We start from the raw sequence: 20,627 nt of genomic DNA, 5'->3' as shown, positions 1-20,627 counted from the left end.
CAGTGTTCTCACGGGGCTCCCCCTTACGTAAGGCTTTAGAGTTCACAGATTTATAACTTCAGTGAGACGCAGCAAGTGTGAAAATAAAACCTCGGCTATTTCCGTGTGAAGTGGACCACGGAGAGAACGGGCCAGAGGACGCTCGCCGCCGGCGTGCGCGCGACTGGCAGAGGCGCGGCCGGAGGCGGCCCGGCGCGGAATGGTGACGCCACGCGCCGGTCAGAGGCTGACGTCACTTCTCAGCACCGCCGATTCCGATCCGCGTGAGTGTGGTTCTGTGGTTCTCGTGCCCGCGGCAGGTTTAGCAGCGGTGTTGGCGCGCGGTGCGGTGATTTCCATCTCGGGCCGGCCTCCCTCGCTGCGGACCATGGCTACCGACTCCTGGGCCCTGGCAGTGGACGAGCAGGAAGCGGCTGTCAAGTCGGTTAGTGGCTCCAGCTCCAGCGGAGAAGGAAGTAGGAGGGCCCAAGCAGACCGTGCTTCGAACACAGGGAGTCCCACGCGTGGGGCAGGCCGGGGGCCCACCTGGGAATCAGTACTGATGTGTGCCTGGAGAGATCAGTATCGACATTTTTGTGTCCATCTGCGCCAGTTAAAGACTTCTATCCTGTGTCAGATCTGCCCTCGCTACGCATGCTGTCTTTCCTGGATTGCAATGCAGTGAGGTTATTAAGGAAAGGCGGATTTAGATGCTGATTCTCTTTCTCATCAAGAGTCTGTGCTACTCTTAACATTTTTTTAGATCCATGTTTAAATTAACATAGTTGGCAGTTTGTAGCTCAGCGGAATAACAGATGCAAGTTTTTATATATTTAGTCTAGTGAACATGTTGGCGGGAAGCACTGCAAATTGTTTCATTGATGTTTAAAGTGACATTTAGTTTCATATACTGGTTCTTCTTTGGTTAATGAAGATCCAGTCAACCGGAAGGTAATCATAGTGTAAACCGTGACTTTCTGTTACATCTAAATGTAGGTTTGTTTAGTGAGAGTGACAATTTTAGGGATATAGTTAATTTTTTTTGGTTTTGGGAGGTGACGGATGTTTTGTTTTTGCAGTGTGAAATCTTATAATTTTTTAATGCCTAAATTACATATTTTTTCTCCAGTCACCCTTTAATGACTTTGGGAGCGTTGTCAGTTTGTCCGCATATATTTGAAATGGGCCAAATTCAGTGGAGAATAGGAAGAAGCTTCACAGTCTAGTTAGGAAGGCTAGAAGGTGGGTAGTGCTGTGAAAATGGTAAGAATAATGTGGTGACTGCACTCTGAGCAGGGGGAGGACATTTATGAGTAAGGAAATCAGGAAAATTACTTTTCAAGTCGCTTACATTTGAGCAGGATATTAGAGATTGAGTCACTTTAAGAGAGATGGAGATGAAAAGCACTTTAGGAAAATAGAATGCACATATCCCTAGAGAGCAGGAATCAGAACTCATTTTTTGCTGTGGCTTGAGTTTATTGAGTTGTAATAGGAGCAATATAGAAAATATTGCAGGGAGTGTACTTTGGACCTTAACTAAGAACTTAAAACAAAACGTGCTTTATTTGGTTAGTTTGGGGATGTTGAAGGATACTGACCACACTAAATTGATAGCTGCCAAGATTTATTGGACTGCAGAGAACAAAATCTATTAGAAGGAGTGATGTTTAAAGGAGAGGAGATTAGTTGGAAGTTACTCTTAGAGCTCAGAGATGGGAGGTGTATGTTGGGGGGTGAGAATGAAGATGAGGGAATAGATTCTAGAGATAATTGTGGAGATATAACTGGAAGGATTTAGAGAAAAGGAGATAATGGAGATAAAGGCAGAGATTACTGTTTGCAACCTAGATCCCACAGGTGATATTAATAAAGTGCTAATAACTGGACTAGGGAGGGGGAAGAAGGGCAGATTTGATGTGGAGGATGGTGAGTTCACTTTTGACTGCTCTGAATTTGAGGTAAGGAGGACATCTTGGTAAATACCTGTGTTGGGGGTCGGCGGGAGTTGTCCAAGTTGGATGAATTCTTAGAAGGACACACAGGATCCAGCATATAATTCTACTCAGCAATGATTTGTTACTAGAGAGTGGAAGGAAGGGAGGGAGAGAGAGAGGGAGAGAAAGATTGGTGTGAGAGCAACATTGATCAGTTGCCTCTCATATTTGACCTAACCTGGGACCAAATCCACAACCCAGGCATGTGCCCTAATCGGGAATGGAACCAGTAACCTTTCAGATGATGCCCACCCAACTGAGCCACATTAGTCAGGGCCCAGCACAGACTTCTAAGAGTCCTTTCTAGTGGAATCACATCAGGGGTGTCAAACTCATTTTCACTGGGGGCCACATAAGCCTCGCGGTTGCCTTCAAAGGTCTGACTGTAATTTTAGGACTGTATAAATGTAACTACTCCTTAACAGTTAAGCAAGAGGTCTTCGTTGCCTCCAGGTAGAAACAAAGTGCTGGGCCGGATAAGCGGAGGGCCAGATTTAGCCCGCAGGCCTTGTGTTTGCCACCTGTGAGCCACACGCTCCACATTTGTGCTTAATTCCTTCTGCAATACATTGTAACACATGTGAAGTGTTGTCAGGGAAGCTCATTAGAGACACAGTGCTTAGAGGGGTTTTTTTTGGGCTGTGATTGGGGGAGGGAGGCTGCCACCTAGTCATCCTCTGCCTAGCCTGTACCAAAATTCCAGACTCCCAAAGGAAAGCAGGTATTAGCATAAACCACACGTTTTCTACAAACACAGTCAGTGAAACCCTCAGCAGTTCTGGAAATGGTGGGAACCCTCCCAAAATCCACCAGTGGCCAGCCTTGCTAGCTGGCTTTCCTAAGAATAGCAGTCATGCTTCTTAATGTTAACGCTTTTCTTTCTGCACAGTGCCCTTCAGGCATTTGGAAATGTGGCCCTGGAGTTGAGGAGAACAATCAGAGTAGAGGTATAAAACTGGCAGTTATCCATGAAGAAATCAAAAAGTATGATATAGTATATGGTCCTGGCGTTCTCAATTTTACAATCTAGTCTTTAGCATCAGATCTTCCCTAAAAGGCAGAATTGGTTTCAGATCTTTTTAAACCTAGAACACTAATCTGGCTGTGATATTATGACTATCACATAGGCCTAAACGTACTTGGTATCTGGTTTTAACTAATGTGCTTATCAGGAGGCTGATATAATTCAATGTTTTAAAACATTGCTTCCTAATAGTTGGTAAAAACCCTCCCCTCTTTTTTATTTTATCATGTAGACTTGTGATAAATAGCTTAATAAATAATTCATGGTATTAGGCTATTCTGTGGCTCTGCTCTCAAGTGTTTTCTTTTATTTCCATTCAGATGAGCAATTTGCAGATCAAGGAAGAGAAAGTCAAACCAGATACCAATGGTGAGTTACTGGTAACTATAAGCTGAATACAAGCTACAAATTTGCATCTGCTTTGTACTCATAGCTGTAACGGAAACGGAGCTTTCATTTAGCATGTTCGGCACTGGATTTGACAGCCAGTAAAGTCACTTTCGCACTGAAGGGGATACATTGTTCTTCCAGATTTGATTTAGCCTCTGATGCCTTAAAATCAAGAATCACTATTGGATTGTACTGTCACTGTTCACTTAATAATATTTCTTTAAATTTTTTTATTTAACTTTTTTAAAGGTTAATCTGGGTTCAAAACTCAGAAAGTATAAACAGGTAAAAGGCCTTCTTCTCATCCTGGCCCACTATTTACCCAGTTACAAATCTCCACCTATATTGGTTTGCTAGGGCTGCCATAACATAACAAAGTATCACAAACTGAGTGGTTTAAACAACAGAAATTTATTGTCTCATAGTTCTGGAGGCTAGAGGTCTAAGGTCAAGGTGTTGGGAGGGTTGGTTCTTTCTAAGGGCTATGAGGAGGGATCTGTCAGTCTTTGGTGTCCCTGGCTTGTAGCAGCATCACCCTGCTCTGTCGTCCATCTTCACGTGGTGGTCTCCATGCGTGTGTATCTATGTGCAAATCTCCCCTCTTTATAAGGGCATCGGTCATACTGGATCAGGCAGGGGCCACCCCGATGATCTCAGCTTAACCAATTACATCTGCAGTGACCCTATCTCAAAATAAGGTCATTTTCTGAGTTACAGTCTTAGGACTTAAACATGAATATGGGGGAGAGGGGGCCACAACCCATAACACTACCCTGTTCTACCATTCACCACTTTTGGATTATTAATATTCTTCCAAAGTTTCTTTAGACAAAGAAACTACAGATACAATTTATTCAATCAATCCTCTCTCTTTTCTTTCTCTTCTCTCTTTCTTTCTCCCCTCCTCTCTCTTACTCTCTCACTGACTCACCAAAAGATGATATAGTATACACAGTATACTTTCTTTCATCCAACAACATACCTTGGCAAGTTTTTCCTATCAGTACGTGGAGTTTCCTCACTGTGTTTTATAATTTCATAGTGTTATACTGTGTTGATACACGACAGTGTATTTAACCAGTCATCTGTTGATAGATGGTCACATTCTTTTCCTGTTATTAACAATGTTTCATGGAGTAACCTTGAACTTAATTCTTTTTACATGTATGCAAATATATTTACAGGATAAATTCCCCCAAAATGGATTTGCTGGGTCAAAGGTATATGCATTTGCAATTTTTCTCAGTATTTTCAAGGTACTATCCATAAGTATTATATCAATTTATATTTCTATCAGAAAAACATGAGAGTCTTTTCCCCCACAGCCTCACCACAGAATTTTTAGTCAAAAACTTCAATTGTGCCAATCTGATAAATAGAAAATGGTGAATCATCATAATATATTTTAATTTGTGTTTGATCAGTAAAGTTGATTTTTTTTTAAGATTTTGTTTATTTATTTTTAGAGAGATGGGAAGGAGGGAGAAAAAGGGAGAGAAACATAAGTGTGCAAGAGGTACATCAATTGGTTGCCTCCTACACGCCCCCAACTGGGGACTGACCCACAGCCCAGGCATGTGCCCTGACTGGGAATTGAACCTGTGACCTTTCAGTTCATAGGCTGGCACTCAATTTACTGAGCCATACCAGCCAGGGCAGAACTTTGTATTTTAAAATTAACTCTTTAATTGCGATAGAAGTTGCTAATACTTTTGCCAGTTTTATTTGCCTTTGGGCTTTGCAGCCTATGCATTTTGCAGTTACTGTATATGGTGTCCTACAGATGTCAATTAGGCCAATATAGTTAATAGTGTTGTTCACATCTGCTGTGTCTTGATTGTTTTTTGCTTGTTGTTTGGTCTAGTTCTTTTCGTTTTTGAAAGAAGGGTGCTTAAAACTTTGAACTACAATTACGGGATAATCTATTTCTTCCTTTAGTTTTGTCTTTTTTGGACTTCTGTCCAAAAAACACATCTGTCTTGAAGATGTGTTCACAGGTATACACATTTATGCCTCCTGATGAGCGAACCCTTTTGTATCCCCCTGTATCTCTGGCGATGCTTTTTGTCTTGAATTCTGCATTATGGGAGCCACTCCAGCCTTTTATGCTTACTGCCGTATTTTGCAATTCAATTATTTATTTATTTATATTTAGATACTTGTTTTTTGTATTATAAAGGAGTTTTAGCATTTATTTTGAATATAATACGGTATAAGAAATTTTACATAACTAATAATTACAAAACACCAGAACAGATACAAGGTATTTCAGGTACTACCCATGTATAACGTGCATCCTTATTTTTCCATCAAGAATTTGGGCAAAAATGTGTGCATTATACACAGCAAAATGTGGGTAGTTGCATGAAATATCTCTTTGCATCCCTTGGCTTTCCACTCCTCTGTGTCTTTGTATTTAAAGTGTGCCTCTTGTAGGCAGCCGACGGTTGGGTCTTGTTTTTTTATCCATAATATCTGTCTTTTAATTAGTATTTTATCTATTTACATTTAGTGTAATTATCGATGTGACTGGGTTTAGGTTAGCAATTTTACTATTTGTTTTCTGTTTGTCCCTTTAATTTATTTATGGGCTTTTCAGCTGTACCTCTTTACATTATTTTATGAGTGTTTTTAAGTTTTCTTCATGTGAGTCTTGCATAGTTTTTGTTAACTTGATTTCTAGGTGCAATATTTTATCTTCTTAGTCGCTATTATAAATAGGGTTTTTTCCAATTATGTCTCTATTTCTATTTATGTAAGTGACTGATTTCTGTTTACTTAAGTTGCGGGATACTTGGTCTCACAAGTTTACAGTTATATACTCTACAAAAAGTGATCATTTTACCTCTTTCTTTTCATTTTTACTACCTGTATTTTCTTTCTCATGTTTAATTATGTTTGCTAATATAAAACTATATTTTATATCAGGAAAAGTAAGTCAGAGGTGATACTCTGATCACTTTAAGTCTGCCGAAATCTCTGGAAATTTGAAATTTTCTTACGCACTTAAAAACTTCCTAGGAATAAAATAATTAAACACAAAGAAATGCCAACTATTTACCTTTTGATCACTTAAAGAAGTTTTAGTATCTACATTGTCCCACCTTTTGGGTGGGTTCTATACTTGCCTTTCTGATTATGACAACTGTTCTCTTGTGTAGGTGTGATCAAAACCAGTGTCACTGCAGAAAAAGCAGATGAGGAAGAGAAAGGTAACTCTCTTTGAAACCCTGTGGCAAGACTCAGAGTAATAGCCAGGACTTGCTGTTCTGGAGCCAGAGGCACCTGAGTTGTCGGAGGAAGAAGAGGGGGAGTCCACAAAGGATGCTGAGAAGACACAGTCAGTGAGATAGAAGGACCAAGGAGAATGGTGTCCCAGAAATCAGAAGAAAGTGTTTCCAAAGTGGGGAGTTAAACATAGGTAACAAGTCGACGAAGAGAACTAGATGTTGTCTGTTGGACTGATTTGACCGTGTAGACATCGTTGGTGAACTTGGCAAGCGCTGAGGTGAAGTGGAGAGGTTTACTAAAAAGCTGTTCAGTGTACATTCAGCAGAAGGGGGGGAGAGGAAGTGGAGGTGAATAAAGACGCCTTCTTAGGGACTGTTCCAGAAAGGGGAAGGGGGCATGTCAAAGGGTGGGGTTTGTCAGGTGAGTGTGAAGAAAATCTATTGGTGTCTTCCCGACAGAGGACAGAGCTGCCCAGTCCTTACTCAACAAGCTCATCAGAAACAACCTGGTCGATAACAGAAACCAGGTGGAAGTCCTGCAGCGGGATCCCAACTCCCCCCTCTACTCAGTGAAGTCCTTCGAGGAGCTTCGGCTGTGAGTGTTTGTTTCTTTGAGCTGCCTCTTTCCAGTCCCTCTTTTATAAAAGTTAGCATCTCAGAGATTCTTGTGGGAATTCTACTTTTGACTCTTTAAAAAGATCCTAATATATTTATCTCTTTGACTAGTTAACTCTTCACATGATTCAAAAGTCAAAGAGTACGAAAAAGGTTACAGTGATGGCTCCCTCGCACCCTTGTCTCTTGGCTTCCCATTTCTCCCTCTCTCGATGGGGGTTTTTACGTGGCGCAGATGTATCCGTCATAGCTGAAAGTCTGTTTTCTTTTATGCTCTTAGAACTTTCAATAAAATATTGGCTGACAGGTGATTTCTGGATGTCAGGAACATTTCTTATTAGGTAAGCCCTTTCGTTAGACTAGAGGGTGTATGTTCTTAAGAACAGTTTCTCTGCTTTTATAAAATCTGTAAAAAGAGCCTGTGCAGGATTACCAGGACCTACGGTGGAAAGCAGCCTTCAGCATTCTGGAACTTTTAAAAACCCACAACCCAGAATTAAGTCTTAGGGGAGCGAGCACATGTATGGCATTGTGCTAGGAGTGACTTCTAATGTGTCATTATTTTAAAGAGGTAATTATGAAAGGTCATACAACGTTTTTTGTTTCTTCAGTAAGTTAGTAAAGAGGTGTTTATGGGTCATTGGTTTATGTACGTGCCACTGAGCTGGGTGTTATGAGTGACATAAGACGTAACTGCCACTCTTGCTGCCTGCCAGGACCCGAATCACAGACGGAAAATAGCTGGTGAATAGGAAAGTGGTGGAATAAATGGGTTCTTTGCCTGTGTTCAGCAAAGTCTATAGCATGCCCACTGGGAGCAAAGGGGGGCCACATTTCTGCCAACTATTACCACTTAAAATACTAGAGTCAACTAGAACCAAATCAAGTAATGAAGTTAATGAAGTAATAGCTAATGAAGTTCATGAAGTAATAGCTAATAACAGGGTTTTGTTTTGTTTTTTGATGATTTTAGGAAATTATACTTCTCTGTGGTATTTCCTCTCAAGGGCTTCATTCAGCAAGTCGGCCACCTCTGCTCTGTCCATCAACTGTATTAGGGCAGCTATGTGCTTTATTATTCCTGAACTGACAGTTTGCTTTTCTAAGTATTAATGGGTTTGGTTTTTTGTTGGTTTTTTTTTTACGTTCCTTTCATTTAAAAGACTGGAGCTCTTAGTTCAACCAGTGATGAATTGTCCTCTTTGAAAAGGCAAGTTCTCTCTGCTTTAGCTGTTGGTAGCCAAAGGAGACAAAGAATGAAACCTAGGTCATCTGATACACTTGGTCTGTTTTGTACTTAAAAGATTTGAGTTAATCTACACAATAAAAGAAAAAAATAGCCACTGGAAGTTCTTGGATCACTTGAAAATCCTCATTTGTTAGTGACTTTGTTTCCTTGACAACCAAATCAGAATCTGCTGGCATTAAAGCCTTTTCATCCAAATAGCAGACATCAAAGGTTACGTTTTCAAAAGTCCTTCCTGTCTGAGAACCAACAAGCCAGAGGAATTTGCCTTTTGAAGGGCCTGTTGAACTCCAAGGAAGGCTTATAGAACAGAAGTCTTGACTCTGTTTGACTTTTCTTTGGAAATAATCTAGTATGATTTTTGTTAAACACCCTGTCAATTTAGAGGTAGCAGAAAGATTATTGTAAATGCAACATAATAGCAACTTTAATTGGTATTTGTGGTGTAGCTGCTTACATAAGAAGTTGGTGGTTTTCTAGTCTTGATTTTGACTAGATGTTTTCTCTTGATTTTTCCAAGCTGGTTTTGGAAGGACCGTTGAATACAAAATGACTGGTTCAATTTAATATCTGCACTGCGAAATTAAAACTGAAATCCCATTCTCCAAAGGGACTTCTATGTCTTAGCAGCATAGTAAGCAGTGTTATATTTAAATAAGTCTTATTTAACTTATTTTATATCATGAATTAATAAATACCACTCTTGTATCCAGAGAACACTTGTCCTCCAAGGCCAATCATATTTGTGGGTCTGCTGAAAGCATGAATTTCTCCAAGAAAGGAAACTAGTCTGTATTTTATGATTTGTATAATAGTTACAGATTAAAATTCAATAGGAAAAGATTGTTTGATTTTATTTTAGATAGTGGGTTTTTTTTTAAGATTTTATTTATTTTTTAGAGAGAGGGGAAGGGAGGGAGAATGGGAGGGAGAGAAACATCAATGTGTGTTTGCCTCTTGCTCGCCCCATACTGGGGACCTGGCCTGCAACCCAGGCATGTGCCCTGACTGGGAATCGAACCGGTGACCCTGTGGTTCACAGGCCAGCACTCAATCCCACTGAGCCACACCAGCCAGGGCTATTTTAGATAGTGTTTGTTTAAGGCATGGAAAAATATCTGGCAAAGATAGAACATATCATTCTTTGCTAGATATAGGGAAGGATAAAATTCTAGGCCTTTAAAACAATCTCAACAAATAGGAATCCATCTTTTGTCTCCCTGGCCTTCCAGGAAACCACAGCTTCTTCAGGGAGTCTATGCCATGGGCTTCAACCGACCCTCCAAGATACAGGAGAACGCACTGCCTTTGATGCTTGCTGAGCCGTGAGTATGCACCTCTTCAGAATTTGTTTGTTTTTTAAAATTTAATCTTTATTATTTTTCCACTACCATTTAGTCCTCTCGTACCCTCTTCCCCTAACGATCACCACACTGCTGTCCATGAGTCCTTTTTCCTTTTAGCTCAGTCCCTCCCCCCCTCCCCCCACAGCTGTCATGGGGTTTGGTTGGTTTACTGTCACCCACCAACAGTTGTTTCTGTCTTGAGACCAAGATGGGACCTTTGAGGGAACAGCTTGGGCAAGTGCGGAGAGAGTGAGATGGAGTTTAGTATAATTCCTGCCTTTCCTGCTGAACAAGGAAAACTGATCGACAAAGTTAGCACTGTTATTCTGTGCAATTTTTAAAAATTGGATTTTTGAAAATTATTTGGAATTTTCGAGACCTGACAAAAGGTGTCAAGAGCAATACCAACAACACCTGTAACCCTGTCGTGCCAAGAAATAACACCATTAACTAGTGACAGCTGAAGCCGCCGAATCCCCTTCTGTTCACGCTGTCTCCCACCAGAGCACGCATCATCCCAGTGGGCCATTATTCTCCTACACTTCTTTATACCTTTGCTATGTGTCTGTGTGTCCCTGAGAACCTAAGAGTAGTGTACATGTTTTTAAAGCTTAGTAGATAAATGGTATATTTTATGTAGCAACCTTTTTGTTCAACTCTATTATTATATTTTTCTTTTTCTTTTTAAAAATATTTTATTTTCAGAGGGAAGGGAAGGGAGGGAGAAAGAGGGGGAGAGATACATCGATTGGTTGCCTCTTGCACGCTCCCAACTGGGTGGCGACCTGCCTGCAGCCCAGGCATGTGCCGTGACTGGGAATCAAACCAGCAACCTTTCAGTTCGCAGGCCAGCAACCCACTGAGCCACACTAGCCAAGACAATTATATTTTTCTTTTTTTAATGACCCAAGTGCCACCTATTTCCATGACAGTGGGTTACATGAAGTGAAATGTGAAGGCTCCCTCTAACGCATGTCTGTCTCCATATCTTACGTTTTCCATAAAGATGGGAAAAGGGAAGCCAGGGAAGGGGCCAAGTCCTAGAGATTACATTATGGCTCAGTGGAAAGTGTCCTCAGGGATCATCTTGGCACAGATCTTACTCTGCAGTCTTACTGTCCGTGGGGCCCGTACAGTACAAAACTAGGGCACTCGCTGTGCTGGAGTCTAGAGTGAGGCTTTTTCCATGTGAACCCATCTAAAACAATAATTTCCCATAATTTTAAAGCAGTTTTTAAACAATATATAAAATATTTGCCATTGTGTTCAATGCAGAAAACCTGGACTAAAGGGAGGGAATCTATATTCTTACCACCCAGAAAGTACATTTTTGACACCTTTTTTGGTGTTTAACCCGTATTACTTTCCTCTCTCTCCTCCTTTGACCCAGCCCACAGAACCTGATTGCACAGTCTCAGTCCGGTACTGGTAAAACGGCTGCCTTTGTCCTGGCCATGCTCAGCCGAGTGGAACCAGCAGAGAGATACCCCCAGGTGAGGCCTGGGGAATCCTGGGGTGCTGACTTGCCTGCCCTGGGAAGGGCAGCGCCATCTGGTGGGGGATTAATGAGGGTGCTTCTGGAGGGTTCTGAACATTTCCTATGCCTCAAACTGTGGCTCAGGCAGAGCAGGACCTGGGTAGAATTCATTCGGAAGCAGCTTTAAGCAATAGCTCTCGAAGGCATCCACCCAGCCAAGCTGGAAGGTTGTCCTGGTGGAGGCGGATGCCGTTCTCTGCACTGTTCAAGTGGTACTAACATGAGCATCCTTGTTGCTTTAGAGCCTGTTGTCTATTACTAAAAAGGTCTCCTAAACTCCTCCTTCATGGTCTTCCTATCAGTGCCTGTGCCTCTCCCCAACATACGAGTTGGCGCTTCAGACAGGAAAAGTGATTGAGCAGATGGGCAAATTTCATCCGGAACTAAAGCTTGCATATGCTGTTCGAGGCAATAAGTGTGAGTATGAGAGGGTGAGACCTAAGCGGTGAGCATAGTGGGGTGGTTGGGTGTTTGAATGTTGAAGATGCGATGATGATTATTCAACTCTCTGATTCAGTCTGACCTTAGAGCCCAAATTAATACTTTTAGCCAATGTATTTAAAAATAAGATTTTTGTAATGTTAGAAAATCTCTGGGCCCTGGAGTTCTTCGCTGAAAAAACAGGGTTCTGCATTCCGCATCCAGAGTTCTGGAAGCTGCTTCCTACAGAGGGATGGCAGCACTGAGGGTGCTAGGTGGAGGTCGGACACCTTTGTTTAAAAGCGAGCACAGCTTTAGCCAGAGTAAACCAAGAGCATGTACTGCGCACTTGGTCGTACCCAATCAGAAACCTTCCAGCAGTTCGTTCTTCATGTGTTCTGCAGAATGTAATGTGGAGAATATGGGCAGTTAGAAAGTGGGTCATTAGAAAGTTATTGGAATATAAAAAAACTACAAATCATGAAGAGAAAAGGAAGCAGTCCAATAAAAGATTAGGCAAAAGAGACCCAGTTGAAAAGACACTTCACAAAAGAAGGAATTCAGATGGCCAGTAAACATGTGAACTGAAACCACTATACACCTCTCAGATGGGCAAAAATGAAGAAATCGATGATTACCAGCGTTGGGGGAGACGCGGAACAGGAAGGCGCACACTCTGGCAGGGAGTGCGAGCCGCTACGACACTTCAGGACAGAGTTCGGCGCTGCCTAGACAAGGCGAAGAGAGGCATCCCTTTGACCCAGCGGTTCATAACTGCCTAGAGCAGCGGTTCTCAAATTTTTTGGTCTCTTATACTCAAAAATTATTGAGGACCCCAAAGCATTTTTATTTACACAGGTTATATCTATCAATATTTGCCATATTAAAAGTTAAAATTGAGAGATTTTTTCAAGTACTTTTGAAGAATATGAAGGAAATCCATCCTTTCATATCATTTTGGATTTTTTTTGGATGCTACACCAAAACTTAACAAGTGGTCATTACTTAAAAGCTAGTTGAGCCCTGATCAGTGTGGCTCAGTTGGCTGGGCATTGTTCCACAAAGCCGGAGGTCGCTGGTTTGATTCCTGGTCAGGGCACATGCTTGGGTTGCAGGTTCAGTCCCCAGTTGGGGCACGTGCGAGAGGCAGCTGATCGGAGTTTCTCTCTCACATGGATGTTTCTCTCCCTTTTTCTCCTTCCATTCCCTCTCTTTAAAAAAAAAAAAAGTTGCAGTGTAATATTGGAAATCATTAATGAACTTTTCATAGTGTTACGTTGAAATTCCTTGGTCTCTCTGACACTCTCAGTGCCTCCTTAGACCAGTCTTAGTGAGTCGTGCTCATCTTCCAAACGTTGGCACACTTTATTATACAAAAATATCTTATTGCATGCACTGATATCACCCCCAAACTCAGAGAGGGTTTATGCACATCGAGAAACTCAAACTTACACTGGCATATACAAGTTTTCTTAAATTCTAATTCTGATTTTCTTTTCAAAGCTTAAATATTGTAATGGCAGCTAATACATTCAATTGTATTCATTGAAGAGACAGGCATTCTTATTTATTTTAAAGATTTTATTTATTTGTTTTAGAGATGAGGGAGGGAGAAAGAAAAACATCAATGTGCAAGAAACATCGACTGGTTGCCTCTTGCACGCCCCTGACCAGGGTGGGGGGGGGGGGACCTGGCCCCCAGCCTAGGCATGTGCCCTGACCAGGAATTGAACCAGTAACCTTTTGGTTCTTGGGCCGATGCTCAATCCACTGAGCCACACCAGCCAAGGCCTTTTTTCATTTTCAAGAAAGTATATATCAAATTCCCAACTTGATTTCCTATAGTTTGTCAGTCAACAAACAACACGACTAGTTCAGCATACCACATGGTCACGAAGCAGCCTTTCCTGGAGAAGACCAGCACGCTTTGGCACGCGGCAAAAGCACGTTATCCAGGAATTCCTAGGTTGGGCAGTTTTGTGCGTGTTCATTTGATAGCTCAAACTGATGGGTGCCCCGAAGTGAAGTGTTCCAGATCCTTGTGACAACATTATCTGGTCTGGATTGTCTTGTAGTAACATGGGGGGGGTCACTGAATATGAAGGATTAAAGTATTAACTGTGTCTAATACCATTTTTTAAAGCTTCAATTTTGACTGATAGGCAATGGATGCTGAGAACCACAGTGTGTTTAAGAGTTAATTTAACATTTTTCTAATGGATAGTTGATGAATTTCTAGTGAAAGGCCTTTTCTCCTCAAATTTTTAAACTTTATTTCTTTTTAAAATGGTTAAGATATTCACACATTCCAAATTGAAAAGGATATGTGATAGAAACCCTTTTGTCCCAGCCACCTACTTCTTCCTAAAGGCACCCCATGCTGGCCAGTTTCTCATGTGTCCTACCAGAGACACTCTGCAGCCACAGTTAAGTAGTAGTTTGTGTGATAGTGTGTGTGTGTGAGTGTGTGACTATGTAACGTATGGGTATGCTCACACATACATGAACATACATTACATGTATTAGTTTTGCCCCTTTTGGTATACAAACTGCAGCTACTTTTTTTTTACATTTAATAAATTTTTGAGATTGCTCCATATCGGTTCTTAAATGATTTCATACTTTTACTGATGCTCTCCGTCGGGTGTATCATATTTTAATTAGTAAACTTTGATACATGCATGCCCTTGCATGTGTGTTACTTCACACACATCACTGCATATCCAGGACGAGTCCCTAACAGTGGCAGCATCGGTCGCGGCTGCGCGCATTAGTAATTTGGGTAGGTGGTTATGTCAGTTTCAGCTCCCATTAGCTGTAGTTCGAGAGAGATGTGTTTTTTCAGTCAAAGAGATTTGTACTTAGGAAAATTGTCTACACAATTAGAATGTTTAACAAAGCAAAAAAATCACTGGGCCAGAACCCTGGGACTAACAATGGCCAATATGGGAGGCAGTCAGTGAGCTGTGAGTGAAGGAATGGTGCGAAAGGAACAAGGGTAACGCTAAAGAGGAAGAGTCGGGTGATGTCGAGTGCTAGGAGAAGGTGGGAAAGGGGAACTGCCACTGAGGGTGCACTGTGTAGGATTTAATCCTAACCACAAGAAGCGAAGTAGGTATGTATGTTTTAAAATCTGGAATTAACTTAGTCTACTAGTTCTGGAAGGATGGCCAAGGCTTCGACTTCCAAAGCTGGTTTTGTCATGGAAATACCCACAGAGCACATCTTGTCCCCACAGTGGAAAGAGGTCAGAAGATCAGTGAGCACATTGTCATTGGCACCCCTGGAACTGTTCTGGACTGGTGTGCCAAGCTCAAGTTCATTGACCCCAAGAAGATCAAGGTGTTTGTTCTGGATGAGGCCGACGTGATGATAGCTACTCAGGGCCATCAAGATCAGAGCATCCGCATCCAAAGGTAGGATTCTGGATCCGGGAGGAACTTCTCAGCCTCCTGATCCACAAGTACAAATCTTCCTCTTTGTCTCCTCCTGTGATACCAGCCCCTCTTCTGTCTCCTGCTGGGTTCTTTGCTTCAGAACCTTCAGAAGCACGTGCTTGAGGGGCCATGTCAGCACTGACCATTCTCCCAGCCTGGGCTGAGGGAAGGGGCTTAGGGAATCTAACACCACTTCATCCCTGCCCCACATCTGCTCCTGCCTCTTCCCCGCAGTGCCTCCCCACCTCTGCCATCTTCCTGGGGGTGCAGACCACCCAGGCCTGGGGAGGCCGTGCTTGTGTTGGCTGCAGTGATAAACTCAGGGTCATGCCAAATACCTGAGCCTCGTCTTGCAGGATGCTGCCCAGGAACTGCCAGATGCTGCTTTTCTCTGCCACCTTTGAAGACTCTGTGTGGAAATTTGCCCAGAAAGTGGTCCCAGACCCCAACATTATCAAACTGAAGCGTGAGGAGGAGACACTGGACACCATCAAGCAGTACTACGTCCTGTGCAACAACAGAGATGAGAAGTTCCAGGCCTTGTGTAACCTCTACGGGGCCATCACCATTGCCCAAGCCATGATCTTCTGCCACGTGAGTAGCAGCCGGAGGAGCACAGGAGCAGGCCTGCCTGGGGAGGGGCTCCCTGGGAAGGTGTTGCCCAGCCCCTGTCTCTCAGCCAGCTCCACCTGAGTGCAGAGGGGGGCCAGGCTCCCTTTGTGGCCAGGAAGGAAACGGTTTGTGAAGATGTAAGAGGCAGTTTCTTCTTCATGTCCTGAGGTACACGTAGCCTAAGCACAGAGCCCCTTGCACTGTTTATCATTTGTATGTGATGTATTATTAGAAAACCCAACGGTCAGCTGATATTTGTAAGAAGAATAGGAAACTAAACAAAACAGTTTGGGACAAAGTTAATATAAAATAACTAGTTTTCTTGTCGCAAATGAGAACACTTAAAGAGTAGAAGGAGAGATCCCATTTATAATAGCAAAAAATTTTTTTCCAGAAGTCAATATTTAAGATTTCTGAAGAAAACTTGAGAATAGTATTTAAAGGACGTAATAATGAGACAAATCTTACTCTGTTGTTGGAAGACACCAGAGTGGTATCCCTCTCCCAACTTCAGATGGAACGTTCAGACCTACAGAAAAGAAGAAATGAACACTTACGCCCTTCACCTGTTGTCAACATTTAGTTACTTTTGCTTTACCCACCTCCACGTGGGTGACACATGTATTCCTCTTCTTTTTTGCCGAGTTATTTTAAACATAGTTGTAGACATCATGACAATTCATAACCAGATACTTCCTGATGACCATAATAGCGTTGCCACACCTTTAACAGTGAGGCAGCGGCAGGGATACTGTCCCCTGAACAGTTCATCCATATTCCGTTTCTCCACTTGTTGCTTTTAGTTGCTGCTGTTAATCCTACGAGCCATCCCAAGATTGTTGCTTTAGTTGTCCCGTCTCTTGAGAGTCCCTTAATCTAGGACAGTTTCTCCACCTTTCCCAACACGGATGTCTTAAAAGATTGCAGGCTAGAAAGTAGAATTAGTGATTTTTCCCCCTTCTGATTATTGTCAGGTTAAATATTTTTGTAAGATTACTACCCAAATTGTTACTTTCTGATACACCATCATGTTAACAGTTTTAGGAAGTTTACCCATAGCTGCCAAGTTTCAGGTAGAGTGTTCTAGATCCAAAATACTCTCTTCAGGAAACTTCATTTCTCAAATGTTTTCTTCTTTCAGACCCGGAAAACAGCCAGTTGGCTTGCAGCAGAGCTCTCAAAAGAAGGCCACCAGGTGGCTCTGCTGAGTGGCGAAATGATGGTGGAGCAGAGGGCTGCAGTGATTGAGCGCTTCAGAGAGGGCAAAGAGAAGGTGCTGGTGACCACCAACGTGTGCGCCCGTGGTGAGCAGAGAACTTGGCCTGGTCTGCCACACTCAGGGTGGCGAGGGGAATCCTCCTACGGGAAAATCTCAGATGGTTTGGAAGAGATCAGGCGGGGCTGGTGGTGACATTTTCTTCTGGGAGAGACTGGATTCCCTCAGCAGATGAGAACTTTCACAGAAGCCCGGAGTCCTGACTTGGTGGCAGGAAGAGTGCAGGCATCTGACTGGTTGAGAACAGCGCCTGCTCCTCCCGGGGCAGCCACTGAGGTTTTAGCTCATCTCTAGACACTTGGTCCAGCAGAGGCTCTCCTACTGATTCTGTAATTTTCTTAGCACCTGCCAGAGCTCTGTGGGTTACCTCTGGGTTCTGCTGCGTGCCCTTGTCCCCGAATCCCAGAGCCGGCCCACCCAGACTGCTTGCACCCGAGGCTGGTGTACGGGGCCCGCCTGTGGGTGAGCAACAGGGATTTGTTCTCTCCCATCGTACCGTTTCCCACCTCTCCTTCGTGCAGGTATCGACGTTGAGCAGGTGTCTGTTGTCATCAACTTCGACCTTCCAGTGGACAAGGATGGGAACCCGGACAACGAGACCTACCTGCACCGGATCGGGCGCACTGGCCGCTTTGGCAAGAGGGGCCTGGCCGTGAACATGGTCGACAGCAAGCACAGCATGAACATCCTCAACAGAATCCAGGAGCATTTTAGTGAGTCCCTGGGAGTGTCCTCTGCCAGGGCCCTCTCCTCATAGGGGCAAATGTGAGGGTGCGGGTAGGGTAGGCTTTCCTGTGACCCCCAAAGAGGCTTTGCCCCGTCCTCATTCCCTTCCTTCCCTACAATATGGACGTTCTCAGGGAGCTCACCTGGAGAGTTCAGTGTCAGGGACTCGAGTGACAGTTCCCCCCTGGCCAGGCTGAGGGGCCTCGGGCTCTGACTGTTGCTGTCAGTACCTGTTCCTCAGGCACCAGAAGCCTTTGGGGTCAAAGGAAGGATGGCTGTGGCCAGAGGCAGGGCTGGCGCCTGGCCAGGGAGAGACCTGTGTGTGTCTGTCCCTGCTGGCTGCCTCCCCTGGGTCTGTGTCTCCGCAGTAACCCCTTGTTGATGTCTTTGAATCTTTTTCTTTCTCCTCAGATAAGAAAATAGAAAGATTGGACACGGATGATCTGGACGAGATTGAGAAAATAGCCAACTGAGAAGCACCAGCAGTCCCTGCACTGGAAACTAGTCCTTTCACCACACAGGCCTGGACAGTCAGCGGAACATAAGGCCTGCATAGAGAGGAACTACCTACCTCATTTTAAATTGCGTGTGGACGCGACAGAAATTATGCAAATGATTGGGAAAGGTAGAAGGCGAATTTTGCATTTTGGAAAATTTAGTCCTAATTCCCCCATTTTTTAAAGCCATGGTTTCCCCCATTTTATAATACCTGGTTGCTATTGGTAATCACTGGCCCCAGGACCCGCTTCCTATTTTCTAGATGGGGGTGTTGGGACCAGCCTCCTGCCCCTGAAAAAACTGTAGAGTGTGGGACAGGCCCACCGCATGATGGAGCATGGATGTGACATGAGGGGAGCGGCAGCAGAGAGGCCAGTGAGCTGTCCCTCTCCTCTGTCTCTGACTGAGATCCGTCACAAGTGTCTCCTGCCCTTGGGGCCACTTCCTTTTCCCAAAGTCCAGAGGTGTTCCAGTCAACCCCTTAACCTCTGTTATCTGTGCCAGAGGACATCCCTGTGTCTCCCTGGGTGAGCTTCGTGGCTACTTTTGTAACCCTCATATTGGGTAGAAACATGGAAGTCAGTGAATCCTCAGAAGGATTCGTCTGGCAGGGGCAGGTGACGCCTCCAAGGATCTAGGCCTGACGTGGGCCCTTGCAGGTGTCTCTCTGCTCGGGCGTCAGGTGGTCAGTCCCGGCAGCCCGGAGACCCTGGGCGGTTTCCGACCCTTGCCCGGCAGAATGAGTTGGCTGTCACCGTGGGGTGTCACACTCTGCCTGCAGGTGAGCAGCACAGTTTGGACATGAAGTTACGACCAAATGAACACTGGACTATGCTGTTCATCTGTAATAGTGGATCTGTTGTTACTTTGATTCATACACGGTATGAATATGGACAAATAAATTAGAGCTATGCCCATCATTCATCATGTTAAAATTTTTAAATAATTATGAAACATTTTAGTAATCTTGATTTGCCTTTATTTGTATTTTTCTGGTTATTAGACTAATATATGGTCATAAAAGATACACCTGGGCGTGTACTTATATAAATAGTGCAAGTGTTCTCTCTATCCCCACCTTGCTGGGGTCACCATTGCTAGCAGCTTGGTGAACATTCGGTATATTTATTGCCTTCTGTTTGCATATGTCAGCCCGCTTTGCTTTTAAAAAATGTGAACATTCTATTCACACTCTTGTGCAATGTGCCGTTTCACTTACCAGCATACTCTGGCATCATTCCAGCGTGTGGCTGCCCAGCATTTATCTCACGGCTCCTCCCGTGACAGGCACACGCGGGTGTTCACGGTGTTGTGCCGCCATGCTGCCCGACGGGTCCTCGCTCACCCTGCGCCCTGCGGAGACTCGCTCTAGGACGTGTTCCTCGAAGTAGAGCTGTTGAGTCAGAGGAGGGGCATTCAAATTTTTCATGCATTGCTAACTTAGTTTGCCAAAGATTTTTATCAATTTATCTTACTGCAATTGTACAAAAATGCTGCCTATTTTCTTAACTGCTTGCAAACCCTGTACACTACTAATTTTTAAAACTTTGCCAAGCTGAACAGCAAAAATTGATCACATCATTTCTTTTTTGTTTTGTATTTAGTGAGGTTTGGCAAATTTCCATTTATTGGATATTTGTATTTTCTCTTGGGGTGCTGGCTCTTCTTGTCTCACCATTTTACTATTGGATTGTCAATCTTGGATAATTTTTAGCCACCTTTCTATTTTAGGGAAATTAAACTTTGTCTTGAGTGGTACATGTTTCCTAGTTTGTCTTTACAAACTCATTTTTTCTTACTGCTACACAAAAGTCTGATTTTAATGTCACTCCCATTTCATTGGTACTTTAAGAAATCTGGATTTAATGTCACGGCTGGAAGAGCTTTCCCTCTCTCCGAATTGTAAAGTATTTACTCCTGTTTCCTGTAGTGGCAGTCTTTGGGCAGTAACTTTTCTGAATTCTTGTAGGTCCTAAAATGTTTGGCTCTGCTCATTGACTGCGCGATTATGGTTACGTTAGAAGGTGAATGGTGATGGCTGTGGTGTGCGGGCTCGAGCCATAGAGACTGGGTGAATGGGGAGATGCAGAGGGTCCCTGTGGGAACGGACATGAGGGACTGTGCAGGTGTATGTGTGAGGGGCAGATGCAAGCCACAGCTGGAGATGGGGGAAGGTTCTGAGAAGAAAGGTTGTGGTTGAAAAAGGAGCAAATTCCAGAAAGTCAGGGGACCAAGTGAGGGGGCAGGGTGCTCCTGAAGGACACAGGCAGGGCATGAGAAGGAGGCAGTGGGGG

The 20,627-nt window shown here is 43.5% G+C and overlaps 1 protein-coding gene across 2 annotated transcripts; it reads left to right on the top strand.

Annotated features, from left to right (window-relative positions):
- The first annotated feature begins 233 nt into the window (after positions 1-233).
- Positions 234-20,091, top strand: LOC112300759 (ATP-dependent RNA helicase DDX19A). Of its 2 annotated transcripts, XM_024556091.3 has the most exons (12): positions 234-424; positions 3,321-3,369; positions 6,552-6,602; positions 7,080-7,215; positions 9,714-9,806; positions 11,218-11,320; positions 11,667-11,781; positions 15,023-15,200; positions 15,578-15,815; positions 16,975-17,137; positions 17,631-17,822; positions 18,247-20,091. In XM_024556091.3, exons 1-12 carry the CDS (start codon positions 368-370, stop codon positions 18,306-18,308), a joined length of 1,437 nt encoding a protein of 478 aa, XP_024411859.1. In that variant the 5' UTR covers positions 234-367; the 3' UTR covers positions 18,309-20,091. The 2 variants fall into 2 exon arrangements, with proteins under 2 accessions (XP_024411859.1, XP_053770554.1); XM_053914579.1 differs by lacking the exons at positions 234-424; positions 3,321-3,369; positions 6,552-6,602 and adding an exon at positions 6,658-6,968.
- The last annotated feature ends 536 nt before the right edge of the window (positions 20,092-20,627 follow it).

This window comes from Desmodus rotundus, chromosome 12, assembly GCF_022682495.2.
Source record: "Desmodus rotundus isolate HL8 chromosome 12, HLdesRot8A.1, whole genome shotgun sequence".
NCBI lineage: Eukaryota > Metazoa > Chordata > Mammalia > Chiroptera > Phyllostomidae > Desmodus > Desmodus rotundus.
Note: the sequence above shows the minus strand (reverse complement) of the source record. Positions and strands in the feature narration are given on the sequence as shown.

Bases quoted from the DNA above. Each gene is read 5' to 3' on its own strand.
- LOC112300759 (XM_024556091.3), top strand. From the start codon at position 368: ATGGCTACCGACTCCTGGGCCCTGGCAGTGGACGAGCAGGAAGCGGCT. The intron at 9,807-11,217 runs GTGAGTATGCAC...CCTTTGACCCAG, and splicing joins CCTTTGATGCTTGCTGAGCC to CCCACAGAACCTGATTGCAC. The intron at 15,816-16,974 runs GTGAGTAGCAGC...TTCTTCTTTCAG, and splicing joins AAGCCATGATCTTCTGCCAC to ACCCGGAAAACAGCCAGTTG.